The following is a 16,018-nucleotide window of genomic DNA, read 5'->3' on the forward strand; positions in this document are numbered from 1 at the left end:
GGGTGGAGTATTTTGGGTTTTCCATATAAAGTAACATGTCATCTGCAAAGAGTGAGAGTTTGACTTCTTCTTTGTCAATCTGAATGCCTTTTATTTCTTTCTGTTGTCTGATTATAAAAGAAGGGACAAGAACCATATGATCCTCTCAATCGATGCAGAAAAATCATTTAACAAAATACAACATCCTTTCTTGATTAAAACTCTCCACAGTATAGGGATAGAGGGAACATACCTCAATATCATAAAAGCCATGTATGAAAAACCCACAGCAAATATCATTCTCTGTGGGAAAAACAGAGCTTTTCCTTTAAGTTCAAGAACATGACAAGGATGCCCCCTCTCACCACTGATGTTCAACATAGTACTAGAATTCCTAGCCTCAGCAATCAGACAACAAAAAGTTAAAACTTTACTTGATCAATATCTAGACAAAGGTTGCATGTTAATCTGCTATGGGTATTTGAGTGTAAAACTATGACATGTGTTTCAAGTAAGATGGATTTCAATCTATAGTGCATGAAAAGTAATAAATTATTTTAAAATAATGATCAATAGTTTCTATGTTGTGATATGAGCCTATCATTTATAATTTTGTCATAAATCAAAAATTGAGAAACTGAAATATATGTGTAGTGATTGTGACTGAGATCGTTTCAGACCATCTTAACAATCATCACCTCATATGAGGAAAGCATTAACATGTGAATTTGAACCCTGACCTTTGAATCTTAAATTTTCTTATTTTATGATTCTTTTAAGGTTTTTCAAGATTCCTTATAGAGGTATAAGATTCCTTGATATGATTCTCCTGTGATTTGGTTGGGAGTGGTTATTGTTTCAAAACCAGTTTTTTGTTCTTGTTTTTAACTCCTGAAAACGAGTAACTTGCTATTGAAGGAGACTGTTTATTATCCCTCTTTGGGAACCAAGAAGTTAAAATCTTAGGGAATAATACAACTACTTTAACTTGCTCATATTTACTGTCTATCCTTTGAAGCTGTACATTGACTATTTTATCATTTGCTCTTCAGATGGATCCTGTGCAAAAAGCAGTCATTAACCACACTTTTGGAGTGTCCATTCCCCCAAAGAAGAAACAAGTTATTTCTTGCAATGTCTGTCAGCTTCGCTTTAATTCAGATGTGAGTATCACCTTTTTATTATTCTCTGTAGTCTGTCAAGCTCAAAGTCTGATTGTTCAGAATACGTACGTCTCTTCATATTTACATCACCTCTAACAGCCACTTGCCTTGGTGGCCCACTTAGTTCAGTGGGCCAGATTTTCCAGGGTTCCGGATTCAACATTAGAAACTTGAGTAATAGAGTAGCTAATATCAAAAACCAAGAATTCCTCCAGGTGATCAATCACACCCATAACATTTTATGCTTAATCTTGCCAATGATACTCACTTTTCAAAAATCACTAAATAGAAAAATTTTTTAAAGCTGAAAATGCAGTGGCACCTGGGTGACTCAGTTGGTTAAGCTGCTGGCTTCGGCTCATGTCGTGATCTCGGGGTCCTGGGATCGAGCCCCACATCAGGCTCTCAGCTCAGCAGGGAGCCTGCTTCCTCCTCTCTCTCTGCCTGCTTGTGATCTCTCTCTCTGTCAAATAAATAAAATATTTTTTTAAAAAAGTTGAAAATGCAATGAATGCAGAGGAAAATTATTGCTATTCCCCTTTATAACAAGTGTCACATTTCATGTGTGTATGCCAAATCATATTAAATGCCTGAGGGAATAATTTATTACACAATTTATATTTTCCCCAGAACATGGAAATGCAGGGAAATTTTTTTTAAATTATTTTAAATGGCCGGCATAACCATCATGCTAAAAATAATAATAATAATAATAACAAGAAAAGAGTACAAATCATTTTAAATGTAGGAGTAATGTAACGTGAAATTAAAATAAATAATATTAGAATGTTTGCAATACTCAGTTACCAAGTGAAGCCAATGGCCAATACATATCTGAATCTGGAACTATATATTATGTGTTATTTCCTGAGCTACTCCACCCAGAAGCCATTTTCCAAAGAAAATGTTCCAGGATTCATGCTTTTTTGCAAATACTAAAACAATAAATACTCTTGTTTGTACATACCAGTAAATGTTTTGCTAATTCTGTATAGGAAACATAATAAAAATTGGAAAAGAGTGTTTTTATCATGTTTAACATGATTTGTAAAAGTATATTTAATGCAATTTCCATCAAAAATCCAATAAATTTTTTTGGCACTCAATAAAATCTCAACTCCTTTTTCAAGAATTAAAGTGTTTCCTAAAAAATTGAGAACTATATGGTATCAGTTCATTAGAAGTCTCAACATTGTCAGCTGTCCCCAGATTCATCTATAGACCTTGTGCAATCCCAGTCAAAATCCCAGAGAGCATTTTTGTGGAAAATGCCAAGCTTCTTCTTAAATTACATAGAAAAGAAAAACCCGAGACTAGATAAAGCTTTAAAAAAAAAAATCAAATTTTCCAGATTTCACTCCTTGATTTCAATAATTACCTTAAAACCTACAATAATCAAGACTGTAATATTGGTGGAAGGATAGTAGTTACGTTGATCAGTGGAACAGAAGAGTCCAGAAATAGCCCCAAAGCTGTATGATCAGTTGATCTTCAACAAAGTTGCAGTGACAATTCAGAGGAGAAAGGCTAATCTTTGTAACAAATAGTGTAATTGGATAACCACATGTAAATTTAGAACCTTAAAGGCCATTTCAGACAAAATTCCAAAATTAATTCAAATGAATTATATATTTAACCATGAACTGAAAAGTAAAAAACTTCAAGAATAAAACATAGGAGGTCATCTACATGAACTTGAATTAAGCAAAAGATTTCTTAGGAAACTAAAAGTGTGAACTATAGGGGCACCTGGGTGGCTCAGTCTGTTAAGCATCTGACTCTTGATTTTGGCTCAGGTCATAATCTAGAGTTGTGGGATTGAGACCCACATTGGTCTCCAGCTCAACATGAAGTCTGCCTATCCTTTCCCCCCACCCCATCAAATAAATAAATAAGTGTATGAGCTCTAAAAATATTGATATATTAGACATCATCAAAATTAAAAGCTTCTCTTTAAATGACACTGTTACACTCTTAAGAAAATTAAAAGTGCTTGCTTCAGCAGCACGTATACTAAAATTGGAACGATACAGAGAAGATTAGCATGGTGCCTGTACAAGGATGACACTCAAATTAGTGAAGCATTCCATATTTTTGATGGAACATTATTATGCTAAGTGAAATAAGTCAATCAGAGAAAGATTCTTGCTATATGATCTCACTGATACTAGAAATTTGATAAACAAGACAGAGGATCATAGGGGAAGGGAGGGAATAATGAAACAAGATGAAACCAGAGAGGGCAGCAAACCATAAGAGACTCTCAATCTCAGGAAACAAACTGAGGGTTGCTGGAGTGGAGAGTTGGTGAGGAGATGGGGTGGCTGGGTGATGAACACTGGGGAGAGCATATGCTGTGGTGAGCGCTGTGAATTGTGTAAGACTGATGAATCATAGACCAGTATCCCCAAAACAAATAATACATTATATGTTAATTTTTAAGAATTTGCACCTCAAAAAAAAGGAAAAGTTATAGACTGAGAGAAAATAATATAAAACATGTCATTTAAATATTTAAATAAGGGGCGCCTGCGTAGCTTAGTGGGTTAAAGCCTCTGCTTTCAGCTCAGGTCATGATCCCAGGGTCCTGGGATCAAACCCTCCCCATCGGGCTCTCTGCTCAGCAGGGAGCCTGCTTCCTCCTCTCTCTCTCTGCCTGCCTCTCTGCCTACTTGTGATCTCTGTCTGTCAAATAAATAAAATCTTGCAAAAAAATATTTAAATAATTTACAACTCAATTAATAAGAAATGGACAAATGATTTGAACAAGCACTTTACCAAAGAAGAAAAATGAACGGAAAGTTAGTATACAAAACAGTGTTCAATATCATTAGCCATTAAAGAAGTGCAGACCACAATTACATACCCCTCTACCTATTAATATGATGAAAATTAAACAAATTGATAATACCAAGTGTCAAGGATGAGGGGCAACTGAACTCTAATTTGTTGTTGGTAGAAATACAAATGGTGCAGGGACTTGGGAAATAGTTTAATAGTTATTTATAAGAAGTTTTTAGGAAGTTATAAATTTTCCATACAACCCAACAATCCAACTTTAGGGTTTTATCTAAGAGAAATGAAAACTTATGTTCATACATATGTGTCACTTATAGTAGCTTTATGCATAATTGCCTCAAACTAGAATTGAGCCAAATGTCTATCAACTGATGAATGGATCAACAAATAAAAAGTACAGTTATACAATGGAATACTGCTTAGCAATAAAAGAAATAATATACTGATAAAATCCTACACAATGGGAGAATCTCAAAGGCAGGACGCTAAATGAAACTAATTGAACACAAAGACAATGTACTGTATGGTGCACTTATATAACTTTTGGCAAAAACTATTGGAAAAGAAGTCAGATCATTAGTTAACAGGGATGGAGCAAGGCGAGGTTAGGAAATCAACTACAAAAGGTGTAAGGGGTATGAGGGAGCTTTTTGAAGTGATGGAAATATTCTATATCTCCATTTTTGTGGTGATTACACAACTGTTTTTGTTTTTCAAATCCCATACAACTAAATACCTAAAAAGGAATTTTACTGTATATAAAGTATACCTCAGTAACCCTGACTTGAAAAAAAAAAATCAGCATTGTAGGAGCCATGAAATATTTTGTAAGTAGACTAATTAATGATAGGAACATAAATACTAACTGTATTGAGCTACAATATTACTACTTAATTTAAGGTATAATAAGTAAAGAATTTTTGTAGGGAAAGACAGAATAATAAATCCTAAAATAGATCCAAATATGTTTAATAATTTTGCATAGTCATTATCCAAATTTCTAGTCATATCACAGGTCTTCTGCTCTATATTTTGGATGAGTCCATACACTGAGAGGCCATGCAGTATAGAATCCTGGGTTAAGAGTCTTTGAGGTTACGCCAACAAATTTGACAATCTGGAAGAAATGGATGCATTCCTAGAAACATATAAACTACCACAACTGAACCAGGAAGAAATAGAAAGCCTGAACAGACCCATAACCAGTAAGGAGATTGAAACAGTCATTAAAAATCTCCAAACAAACAAAAGCCCAGGGCCAGACGGCTTCCCGGGGGAATTCTACCAAACATTTAAAGAAGAAGTAATTCCTATTCTCCTGAAACTGTTCCAAAAAATAGAAATGGAAGGAAAACTTCCAAACTCATTTTATGAAGCCAGCATCACCTTGATCCCAAAACCAGACAAGGATCCCATCAAAAAAGAGAGCTATAGACCAATATCCTTGATGAACACAGATGCGAAAATTCTCACCAAAATACTAGCCAATAGGATTCAACAGTACATTAAAAGGATTATTCACCACGACCAAGTGGGATTTATTCTAGGGCTGCAAGGTTGGTTCAACATCCACAAATCAGTCAATGTGATACAACACATCAATAAAAGAAAGAACAAGAACCATATGATACTCTCAATAGATGCTGAAAAAGCATTTGACAAAGTACAGCATCCCTTCCTGATCAAAACTCTTCAAAGTGTAGGGATAGAGGGCACATACCTCAATATCATCAAAGCCATCTATGAAAAGCCCACCGCAAATATCATTCTCAATGGAGAAAAACTGAAAGCTTTTCCGCTAAGGTCAGGAACACGGCAGGGATGTCCATTATCACCACTGCTATTCAACATAGTACTAGAGGTCCTAGCCTCAGCAATCAGACAACAAAAGGAAATTAAAGGCATCCCAATCAGCAAAGAAGAAGTCAAATTATCACTCTTCGCAGATGATATGATACTATATGTGGAAAACCCAAAAGACTCCACTCCAAAACTGCTAGAACTTGTACAGGAATTCAGTAAAGTGTCAGGATATAAAATCAATGCACATAAATCAGTTGCATTTCTCTACACCAACAAGACAGAAGAAAGAGAAATTAAGGAGTCCATCCCATTTACAATTGCACCCCAAACCATAAGATACCTAGGAATAAACCTAATCAAAGAGGCACAGAATCTATACTCAGAAAACTATAAAGTACTCATGAAAGAAATTGAGGAAGACACAAAGAAATGGAAAAATGTTCCATGCTCCTGGATTGGAAGAATAAATATTGTGAAAATGTCTATGCTACCTAAAGCAATCTACACATTTAATGCAATTCCTATGAAAGTACCATCCATCTTTTTCAAAGAAATGGAACAAATAATTCTAAAATTTATATGGAACCAGAAAAGACCTCGAATAGCCAAAGGGATATTGAAAAAGAAAGCCAACGTTGGTGGCATCACAATTCCGGACTTCAAGCTCTATTACAAAGCTGTCATCATCAAGACAGCATGGTACTGGCACAAAAACAGACACATAGATCAATGGAACAGAATAGAGAGCCCAGAAATAGACCCTCATCTCTATGGTCAACTAATCTTCGACAAAGCAGGAAAGAATGTCCAATGGAAAAAAGACAGCCTCTTCAATAAATGGTGCTGGGAAAATTGGACAGCCACATGCAGAAAAATGAAATTGGACCATTTCCTTACACCACACACAAAAATAGACTCAAAATGGATGAAGGACCTCAATGTGCAAAAGGAATCCATCAAAATCCTTGAGGAGAACACAGGCAGCAACCTCTTCGACCTCTGCCGCAGCAACATCTTCCTAGGAACAACGCCAAAGGCAAGGGAAGCAAGGGCAAAAATCAACTATTGGGATTTCATCAAGATCAAAAGCTTTTGCACAGCAAAGGAAACAGTTAACAAAATCAAAAGACAACTGACAGAATGGGAGAAGATATTTGCAAACGACATATCAGATAAAGGACTAGTGTCCAGAATCTATAAAGAACTTAGCAAACTCAACACCCAAAGAACAAATAATCCAATCAAGAAATGGGCAGAGGACATGAACAGACATTTCTGCAAAGAAGACATCCAGATGGCCAACAGACACATGAAAAAGTGCTCCATATCACTCGGCCTCAGGGAAATACAAATCAAAACCACAATGCGATATCACCTAAAACCGTCAGAATGGCTAAAATAAGTCAGGAAATGACAGATGCTGGCGAGGATGTGGAGAAAGGGGAACCCTCCTACACTGTTGGTGGGAATGCAAGCTGGTGCAGCCACTCTGGAAAACAGCATGGAGGTTCCTCAAAATGTTGAAAATAGAACTGCCCTATGACCCAGCAATTGCACTATTGGGTATTTACCCTAAAGATACAAACGTAGTGATCCAAAGGGGCACGTGCACCCGAATGTTTATAGCAGCGATGTCCACAATAGCCAAACTATGGAAAGAACCTAGATGTCCATCAACAGATGAATGGATCAAGAAGATGTGGTATAGATACACAATGGAATACTATGCAGCCATCAAAAGAAATGAAATCTTGCCATTTGTGACAACATGGATGGAACTAGAGCGTATCATGCTTAGCGAAATAAGTCAAGCGGAGAAAGACAACTATCATATGATCTTCCTGATATGAGGAAGTGGTGATGCAACATGGGGGCTTAAGTGGGTAGAAGAAGAATCAATGAAACAAGATGGAATTGGGAGGGAGACAAACCATAAGTGACTCTTAATCTCACAAAACAAACTGAGGGTTGCTGGGGGGAGGGAGGTTGGGAGAAGGGGGTGGGATTATGGACATTGGGGAGGGTATGTGCTTTGGTGAGTGCTGTGAAGTGTGTAAACCTAGTGATTCACAGACCTGTACCCCTGGGGATAAAAATATATGTTTATAAAAAATTAAAAATTAAAAATTAAAAAAAAAAGAGTCTTTGAGGTGATTTAAATCCTAATTTTGAATTTGATAAATCACTTCACTACCATGGGCCTCAGTTTCCTCTTGTGCCACAACCTAAAATAGACTAGATAATTTTGAGAGGACCATTACAGCTCTATGATTAAAAATCATTTCCATGGCTTTTCTGTTGGAAGATAGGGTATACAGCAATTGCCCTACTAGGTATTTACCCCAGAAATACAAATGCAGTGATCCAAAGGGACACCTGCACCCCAGTGTTTCTAGCAGCAATGTCCACAATAGCCAAACTATGGAAAGGGCCCAGGCGCCCAGTGACAAATAAATAGATAAAGAAGATGTGTGTGTACATATATATATATGTACACACACAACGGAATACTACTCAGCCATCAAAAAAATGAAATCCTGCCATTCGCAACAATGTGGATGGAACTAGAGGCTACTATGCTAAGCGAAAAAAGTCTATCAGAGAAAGATAATTATCATATGATCTCACTCATATGTGGAATTTAAGAAATAAAACAGGATCATAGGAGAAGAGAGGAAAAAAATAAGACAAAATTAGAGAGGGAGACAAACCATAACAGACTCTTAATCATAGGAAACAGTTGCTGGAGTCAGGGGAATGGGGTAACTGGGTGATGGACATTAAGAAGGGCATTAAGAGGTAATGAGCACTGGGTGTTACATAAGACTGATGAATCACTGATCTCTACCTCAAACTAATAAACATGTTAATTGAATTTAAATTAAAAAACTTATAAATAAGTAAATAAAGGACAGGGTATAAATATCTTCACCTTACAGGTGGAACAATTAAGACCCAAAAAGAATGACTGAGAGTTTTGTTTTTCATTGGTGTCATGGGTTGGGTTAATGGGGGGGGGGGGGCTGCCTTCTGTCTGTGCTCCAGAATTGCTCTGGGAGTAGGTTCACCTTTGACTTGAGTTTTGTTTGATGTCAATGATTTTCTTTGTATTTACTAATAGGATCATGAGAAATGTACACAGGTGAGCATGTGACCACCAGTTTCCTTGTCGCCGTTCAAAAGTTCTGTCGATAATGGAGAAAGAAATTAAATTTCTGAGTCATGCTTAGACTCTGGGCAGTAAAGCTACAAAGTCTGGGTGGCAAATTCACAAGTGTGACATATACATGTTCTCAGTGTTTAGTAATGGTGCTATAATCTGCATAACTGAGCTCTGAAACTGAGCATTTTTTATTTGGGGGAGAGTTTATTATTTTATAATTACCCTATTTACATTTTAATGTAAGAATTAAGAAGATGCTCATCCTTATTTTCTTTAATAACATTTCTAAATCAGCTTGAGACTGCATTGGCTTCACTCTTCAGTGTAGAAAATATGTTTATTGAAAAATCTGGAAGGCAGATTTGCACAGTAAACAGACTGCATTCCTCAGTTCTCCATTAGCCATGTAAAATGTACCAGGACTGGCTTCATGCATTGAAATTCAATGTGACCTAGTTTAAGTGTCCCATAGCCCCCTTTGTCCAGCTTTTATCATCTCAGTAGAACTCCACTGTTGGAAAGCAAAAGGCTACGGTTTTATTTACACCATATACTGTTATGCAAATGAGCAAGCATTAATCACAAACATTTCCCAAATGAACCTTTACAAATTAACACCATTAACTTTGCCAGGGGCAGGCACTGCAGTCCAGGAATAATATGTCTTCCCAACTGAGTCCCAGACATTTGCACAAATTTGTGCAACACCCAAATACCTAGTTTCTTCTTGGCCATCTTCTTTTCCCTAACGCGGCTTAAGCTCAGCACTGAGTGAGGCTGTCCCAAGCCTGAATGCCCCTTTCTTCTCCAACAAGTGAGGGCACTCCAACTATAGTGGGGTCACAAACTGATAAGCTTAAATCTGAATCTATACCCTTTTGCTGGGAAATTCATTTCTAGAGTTAAGCCTTGCCAGGGAAATAGGTCTCTATCCTCTATGCTCTTCCGTGGTTGACTTGAAAAAAGACTCTCATAATTTTTGGGCTTTCCATTTTCACACGAAAAGACCAGAAACAAGAGCTAATGTACGACTTTTAAAATATTTTTTGAGGCTAATGTTTCTCTTTTTGGCTATGTTGAAAGTTGGCAGATCCCAGATATTTTCTGATTTGCATATTAATTTCAATTCTTTGGACGATAATAGCAGAAGGATAAAGGAAACTGATCCTTAAAGAGATCTTACACAAAATCAGGGCAACTTGATTTAAAAATAGAGATGGGGCGCCTGGGTGGCTCAGTGGGTTGGGCCGCTGCCTTCAGCTCAGGTCATGATCTCAGGGTCCTGGGATCGAGTCCCGCATCGGTCTCTCTGCTCGGCAGAGAGCCTGCTTCCTCCTCTCTCTCTGCCTGCCTCTCTGCCTACTTGTGATCTCTCTCTGTCAAATAAATAAATAAAATTTAAAAACAAAAAATAGAGATGATCTCCTTTTATTATTATTATCTCAGAACACGGTTAATCATAAATACCCTTAATATACTACTGGGTCCTTTATGCTTCATAGGCAAATCGAAACATGAGCACAATGATCTTTTTAATCAAGTTTTATGTACTCTAATTTAGGAATTGACCCTGAAATTTTGATACTCAGCATTAATACCACAATTGATTAAGCATGAGATGCAGTGACCCTAATTGCTGACCCCACAGGCTTTCATTAGTCTTTTGGTGCAAACCCATTTGATGTTTCAAATTTAGAGTATTACCTTTGAAGAGCACCATAAACTTCGAATCACTTACAGTTCGCGTTTGTTTTGTCTTACATTGTGGTTTCTCTAGGCTTCTAATTCTGTTGGATTGTTCTTTGTCTTTGTTTCAGTTTTTGAACTTTGGTTATCCAAATAGCTCTACCTCGCATTTTGGGCCCACTGTTCTTTTTGCTGTGTTCTATTTCCTCATGCCTCAAGGCCTAAACAAATGACCTCATGCCATCTCATTGATTTCAGTCAGACTATGTACAAATGGACAGGAAATTAAGGGTTTGCTTAGAAGTTAAAATGTCAGGTTGACCAACCATTTGTGTGGACATTTGGGTGACTCTCCTATTCTTGAATGAAAATCTGTCGGAAATTTCAGGACGTGCAGTCATTCGGGGATCCCCTCCTTTCTCCCAGAACCGCACTCTGCGTGTGACCAGTGCGCTGGCTGGGCTTTCCCTCAGCCTCCGCATCCTTGTCTTCTTAGCAATTTTCCTGTGAATAACGTTATTTAAGTAAGCCCTCCTAGTTCTTTTGATCTCTCTCTCTCTCTCTCTCTCTCTCTCTCTCTCTCTCTCTCTCTTTTATTTTAATCTTATGCCCACTTCCTGATTTCTTCAGCAGTTCAGAGTGCAACACAAATTCTCTGTCTTGCATAAACAGACAGTCCCCATATGCCATCTGTCCCTTCTGAGGCTTTCGCGCCGGTTCTGCTAGAAGCCCCAGAGTCCTCCATCAGCCAGCAGAGATTTCAGCCGTCATGAGATTAGGGAGAGCCACACCCAGGGCCCACATAAATGCCCTTTCTCTGTGCTCTTGGCTGACCCTCCATCGCCTTTTGCCACCAGGCCTAACTCCACCTCTCTGCCAGCTGCCGTGGGCTAGCATGTCCCTGCAGCAGCTGCCCTGCCTTCCCGGGGAAGGGCTGAGCGGCCCAGCAAACAGGAACCCGGTGGCCTCTGCATTCGATGATGTCCCTTGCAGCAAAAGCGGAAGAGGCACTCGAGCCGCAAGGGCAGCTACTCTCTTTTTCTGAAGGATCAAGCCTAGGAGTCGCCATGTTAGTCCTCCAGGGGGTGCCACATTTTGCTCTTGGCTGCCTAATGCTCGCCTTTAATTCCAGTAATTCTGTCCATGAGTTTTCATTGTTTCCCTTTGCCTGTCAACTTGTTTTCTTCTACTCAACAACTGCATTCCTCCTTCCTGTGTTCTCTATCTTCTTTACCCCACCACTCTTCCAACTCTTCTCTTCCTCCCTTTCTTCCTCTTTCTCGGGCACAGAAGTACAACAAAAACACCGTTTTCCTCATGGTCCTGGGACATGCATTGCAGCTTCGTGAAGCCTTGAGTTTTATAACTGGGTTTGTTGCTTTAAATCCAGAGGTCCTTCACTTGAAAAAATTCTCTAGCAGGTAAAAACAAAACAAAACAAACACGTTGAGTATATTATTTGAAACTCTAACCAGCATGCTATATTAAACAAATCAGTTTGTCCTGTATTTCCAGAATTCTCAGACATTGCATTTTGTAGTGCATTACCCCAACTGACATCTCAAGGAAAGCTTTGAACATTCTTGTTTCAATATTTGACCTTCCCTACATCACCAAGGTCCCATACATCCAACTACTATCTACCTGTATTGATTCTACAGATCAGCTGTTAACCGTGCCCTCCTCCCATGTACACAGACAACCATTGCCTGCCACCCATACGCATCTGCTCTATTTCTCTTAAAGCCTGCCAAATAGGGACGCCTGGGGGCTCAGCTGGTTAAGCACCTACCTTCAGCTCAGGTTCTGATCCCAGGGTCCTGGGATAGAGTCCCACATCTAGCTTCTTGCTCAGCATGGAGCCTGTTTCTCCCTCTGTCTGCCAGTCCCCCTGCTTATGCTCTCTCTCTCTCTCTCTCACTCTCTTTCTGACAAATAAATAAACAAAACCTTAAAAAAAAAACAAAACCCTTCCAGATAGCAGCTTTCTCAGTCTATTCATTTATTGTATTTATATAATAAATACAATATGTATAATGATATCTATACTTTATTGTGTATATATCTTTATATTATGTATAATTATAGATAGATAGATAGATAGATAGATATGTAATTTGTTGAGTTTTCATTTTAAAGAATTGATGCTGATAAAACATGAGGGGCAGAGTTTTAAAAGTACTGGTGCCTCAGTGGCTAGGTTTTGCCTGTGTTAATAGTGTCCTCCCATTCAGAAATGAAATAAGCCATTGGAGTTGGTCTTCCCTGAGAAGTTTGTTTAGGATGAAGGGTTTTGGAGAAAAACCATACATAATCTGAATTCTGCAGCCGATGAGTAAATAAAGAGATGCCAAGTGATGATAATCTTATTGCTGGGTTGGGACCCAAAAAGCTAGTTGCAGGGCTTACAACTATCTGCTATTAAGCAGTACAAATTATTAGATAAATGAATAAATTTATAAGTTTGAAAAACCGACTGATTCAAGAAAAATTCACTGAAGATAGAAGGAATCGATAGCATCAAATGGAAATCTAGAAAATGATAGCCTGCTTTTGTCAAACATTCTACATTTTTCCCATAAATAGGACTATTTATATTGATTCTTAGGTGTGGAGGGTAGCGAAGCAGATAGGAGGTAATTAAAAGCATAAATCTCGGGAGCTTAGGAAGGTAATTCTCTGCTTTGCAGACAGAACTGACAAAATGATGAACATTTTTTGCTTCAACTTGACAGAAATATAGCAAGGTTCTAGGGAAAAGGAACATGCCGAGCTCAAAGTTGTCTTCAATAACTCTGTTTAACAAAGCTCTTAACAAAGTGTGGTCAGCTTTTTTTGAAGCATATAGTAGTTACTTATTAAATTTTTTTTTTAAAAACTTGCCTCCAAAGTAGGTGGATGGTATTATAAAAATGCCACCTTCTTTCTCAGCACACCCTGTATTTGGATAATTTTAAATTCATCACTGAAGGAAAAACTGGGATAAAAATGAAGTTTCTTGGGCGCCTGGGTGGCTCAGTGGGTTAAGCCACTGCCTTCGGCTCAGGTCATGATCTCAGGGTCCTGGGATCGAGTCCCGCATCGGGCTCTCTGCTCAGCAGGGAGCCTGCTTCTCTATCTCTCTCTCTGCCTGCCTCTCCATCTACTAGTGATCTCTCTCTGTCAAATAAATAAATAAAATCTTTAAAAAAAAAAATGAAGTTTCTTTAAAAAGTGAGCATTAGGGGTGCCTGGCTGGCTTAGTCGGTTAAGTGTCCAACTCTTGATTTTTGGCTCAGGTCATGATCTCAGGGTCCTGGGATCAAGCCCCATGTTAGGAGACTTTGTTTGTATCTCCCCATGCCTCACCTTGGGTGTGCTTTCTCTCTCTCTCTCTAAATAAATAAGTAAAAAAAAAAAAATTTTTTTTAAAGGTGAGTATTATGACTTAAAAAGACTCATCAGATCCTATATTTAACTAATGAGGAAATTATGCAACACAAATAATTCAATATCTTCTGACTTTTCTTAAAATACATTGATGCCTCACATGATATGCTACTTTAGGTAATCATACATTTTCAGTAATATTCAAAGTTAGGATGATCAGCCAATATGATGCTGTGAAGAATAATAGTAAGTATGAATGTTACAAGGAAAGTACCAAAAATCACACCCATGTATCAGAATACATTTTCAGCAGAAACCATTTGGTATGTGCAATTCACTGTCAATACTACAAGCTTTGGTACATTTCCATTAATAGAGGTTTGCTGAACAAGTTTTTTTTTTTTTAAGAACTTTATACATGTTAAAGATTTTGTTTGAGAGGGGGAGGAGAGAGAGAGAGAGAGAGAGGGAGAGCGTGCATGAGCGAGCAGGGGTGGGGGGTGGAGAGAAACAAACCAGACTGCACTGAGCAGGGAACCTGACAAGGGACTTGATCCCAGGACCTGAGTTCATGACCTGAGCCGAAACCAAGAGCTGGAAGCTCAAGCAGCTCAACCCCTCAGGCTCCCCTGCTGAGCAAATATTAATAACACCTTTTAAAAAACACTGTGAGACTTCTTTCTTCCTATGTGAAATCCCTGTGTTAGTAATTCTTGTAGGCAAAAGTAAAAGAATCCTGAAGGCATTTCTGAGTCATCTTGTTGGTGATTTTTGTCATCCGAGAGTTCTCTTGCCACTTGGGGGTTGAGGAAGATTGTTGAAGACTTCTGTATTTTCCTTCTTTGCTTGGTATGGATTTTTATTTTTTAGTTAAGGCAGGTTGTGGAATCCTTAACAGTAAGGTACTGTTTCACTCAATTTTTGTGATTTGGTATTCTTCATTGGAAAACTTATCTAACATATAGTTAGTGATCAGGTAGAGTTTTGAGGCTGAACACCTATAGGTTTCCGAAATAACTAGCTGCTGGTTTAAAGTTTATATTTAGGCTTATGTAGGACATGCTTGTTTTCCCATAGCTTGTCTTATATTCTGTATGCCTGTATGGGCAACTGGCTATAATTTTCACAACCTTAAAACAAGAAAAAAGTATCACTTGTGTAAGACAAAAACAAAACAAAAAGCTGGATGCAATAAGATGTAAATCTGTCTACCCAGTGCTTTCAAGCAAGTGGCTGAGTTAATGCAATTCAAAACACCCTGCAAAGGGGATAACTTTTAGCTACTTTCATATCTCAAGCAGAAATTTGAATAAAATGTGACGACATTATCTCAAGAGGCCAGAGAACTTCAGATACAGTGGGTCAGCATAAAGATCATTTCGGGGGGGGGGATCTGAATTTTATAATACATGGCTCAGATTGAGGGTGGGAGAAAATAGCATATGAGGAAGCATTGCTTTAACCAATTGCTAAAAATTTCAAGGTAAGAATCTTTGTTGGAAAAAAAAAATGTTGCTGGTTAATGTGACTTCTTCAAGGAGACTAAAGAAGCAGTGAACTTTGCCTGAGACAGAGAGTGTCAAAATAGTTCCTGCCCAGAAAGGAGGATTCAAGAAACAGAAGACAGTTTCTCCATCCTCATAGACCCAGTTATCTTGCTATGGAAACAAAACGAATGCACTTAGAAACACCGCTAAACTGTATAATGTTAACTGTAGAGTAGTGTAAATCTAGAAGAGGAGTCAGCACAGGGGCTGGAATAATCAGAAAGCTAGCATGGATGGATGCTTGTTTCTCTGCCGACTCTGTAGTAGATACTCTCCACATACATTATCTCATTATTATTTGCACAGGGGTTCGTGGACGAGATGAAACTATGAAAAGCTTGAGAGAGAGGCGCCTGGGTGGTTCAGTTGGTTAAGCATCTTCCTTTGGGTCAAGTCATGACCTCAGGGTCTTGGGATCCAACCCCACATCAAGCCCCCCGTGTTGGGCTCTGTGCTCAGTGTCCGCTTCTCCCTCTGCCTCTGCCCCTCCCCCGGCTTTTGCGCTCGCT

The 16,018-nt window shown here is 38.3% G+C and overlaps 1 protein-coding gene across 14 annotated transcripts in view; it reads left to right on the top strand.

Moving 5' to 3' along the window:
* The window catches only part of ZNF385B (zinc finger protein 385B), a 408,464-nt gene that overhangs the window by 345,458 nt on the left and 46,988 nt on the right, over positions 1 to 16,018 (top strand). For all 14 annotated transcript variants that reach the window (XM_082689365.1, XM_082689372.1, XM_082689373.1 and 11 more), the window contains one exon: positions 1,032 to 1,142. In XM_082689365.1, coding sequence (XP_082545491.1) covers positions 1,032 to 1,142 — 111 coding nt within the window. The remainder of the gene's footprint in view (positions 1 to 1,031; positions 1,143 to 16,018) is intronic.

This window comes from Mustela nivalis, assembly GCF_964662115.1.
Source record: "Mustela nivalis genome assembly, chromosome: 11".
In the NCBI taxonomy this organism is placed as follows: Eukaryota; Metazoa; Chordata; class Mammalia; order Carnivora; family Mustelidae; genus Mustela; species Mustela nivalis.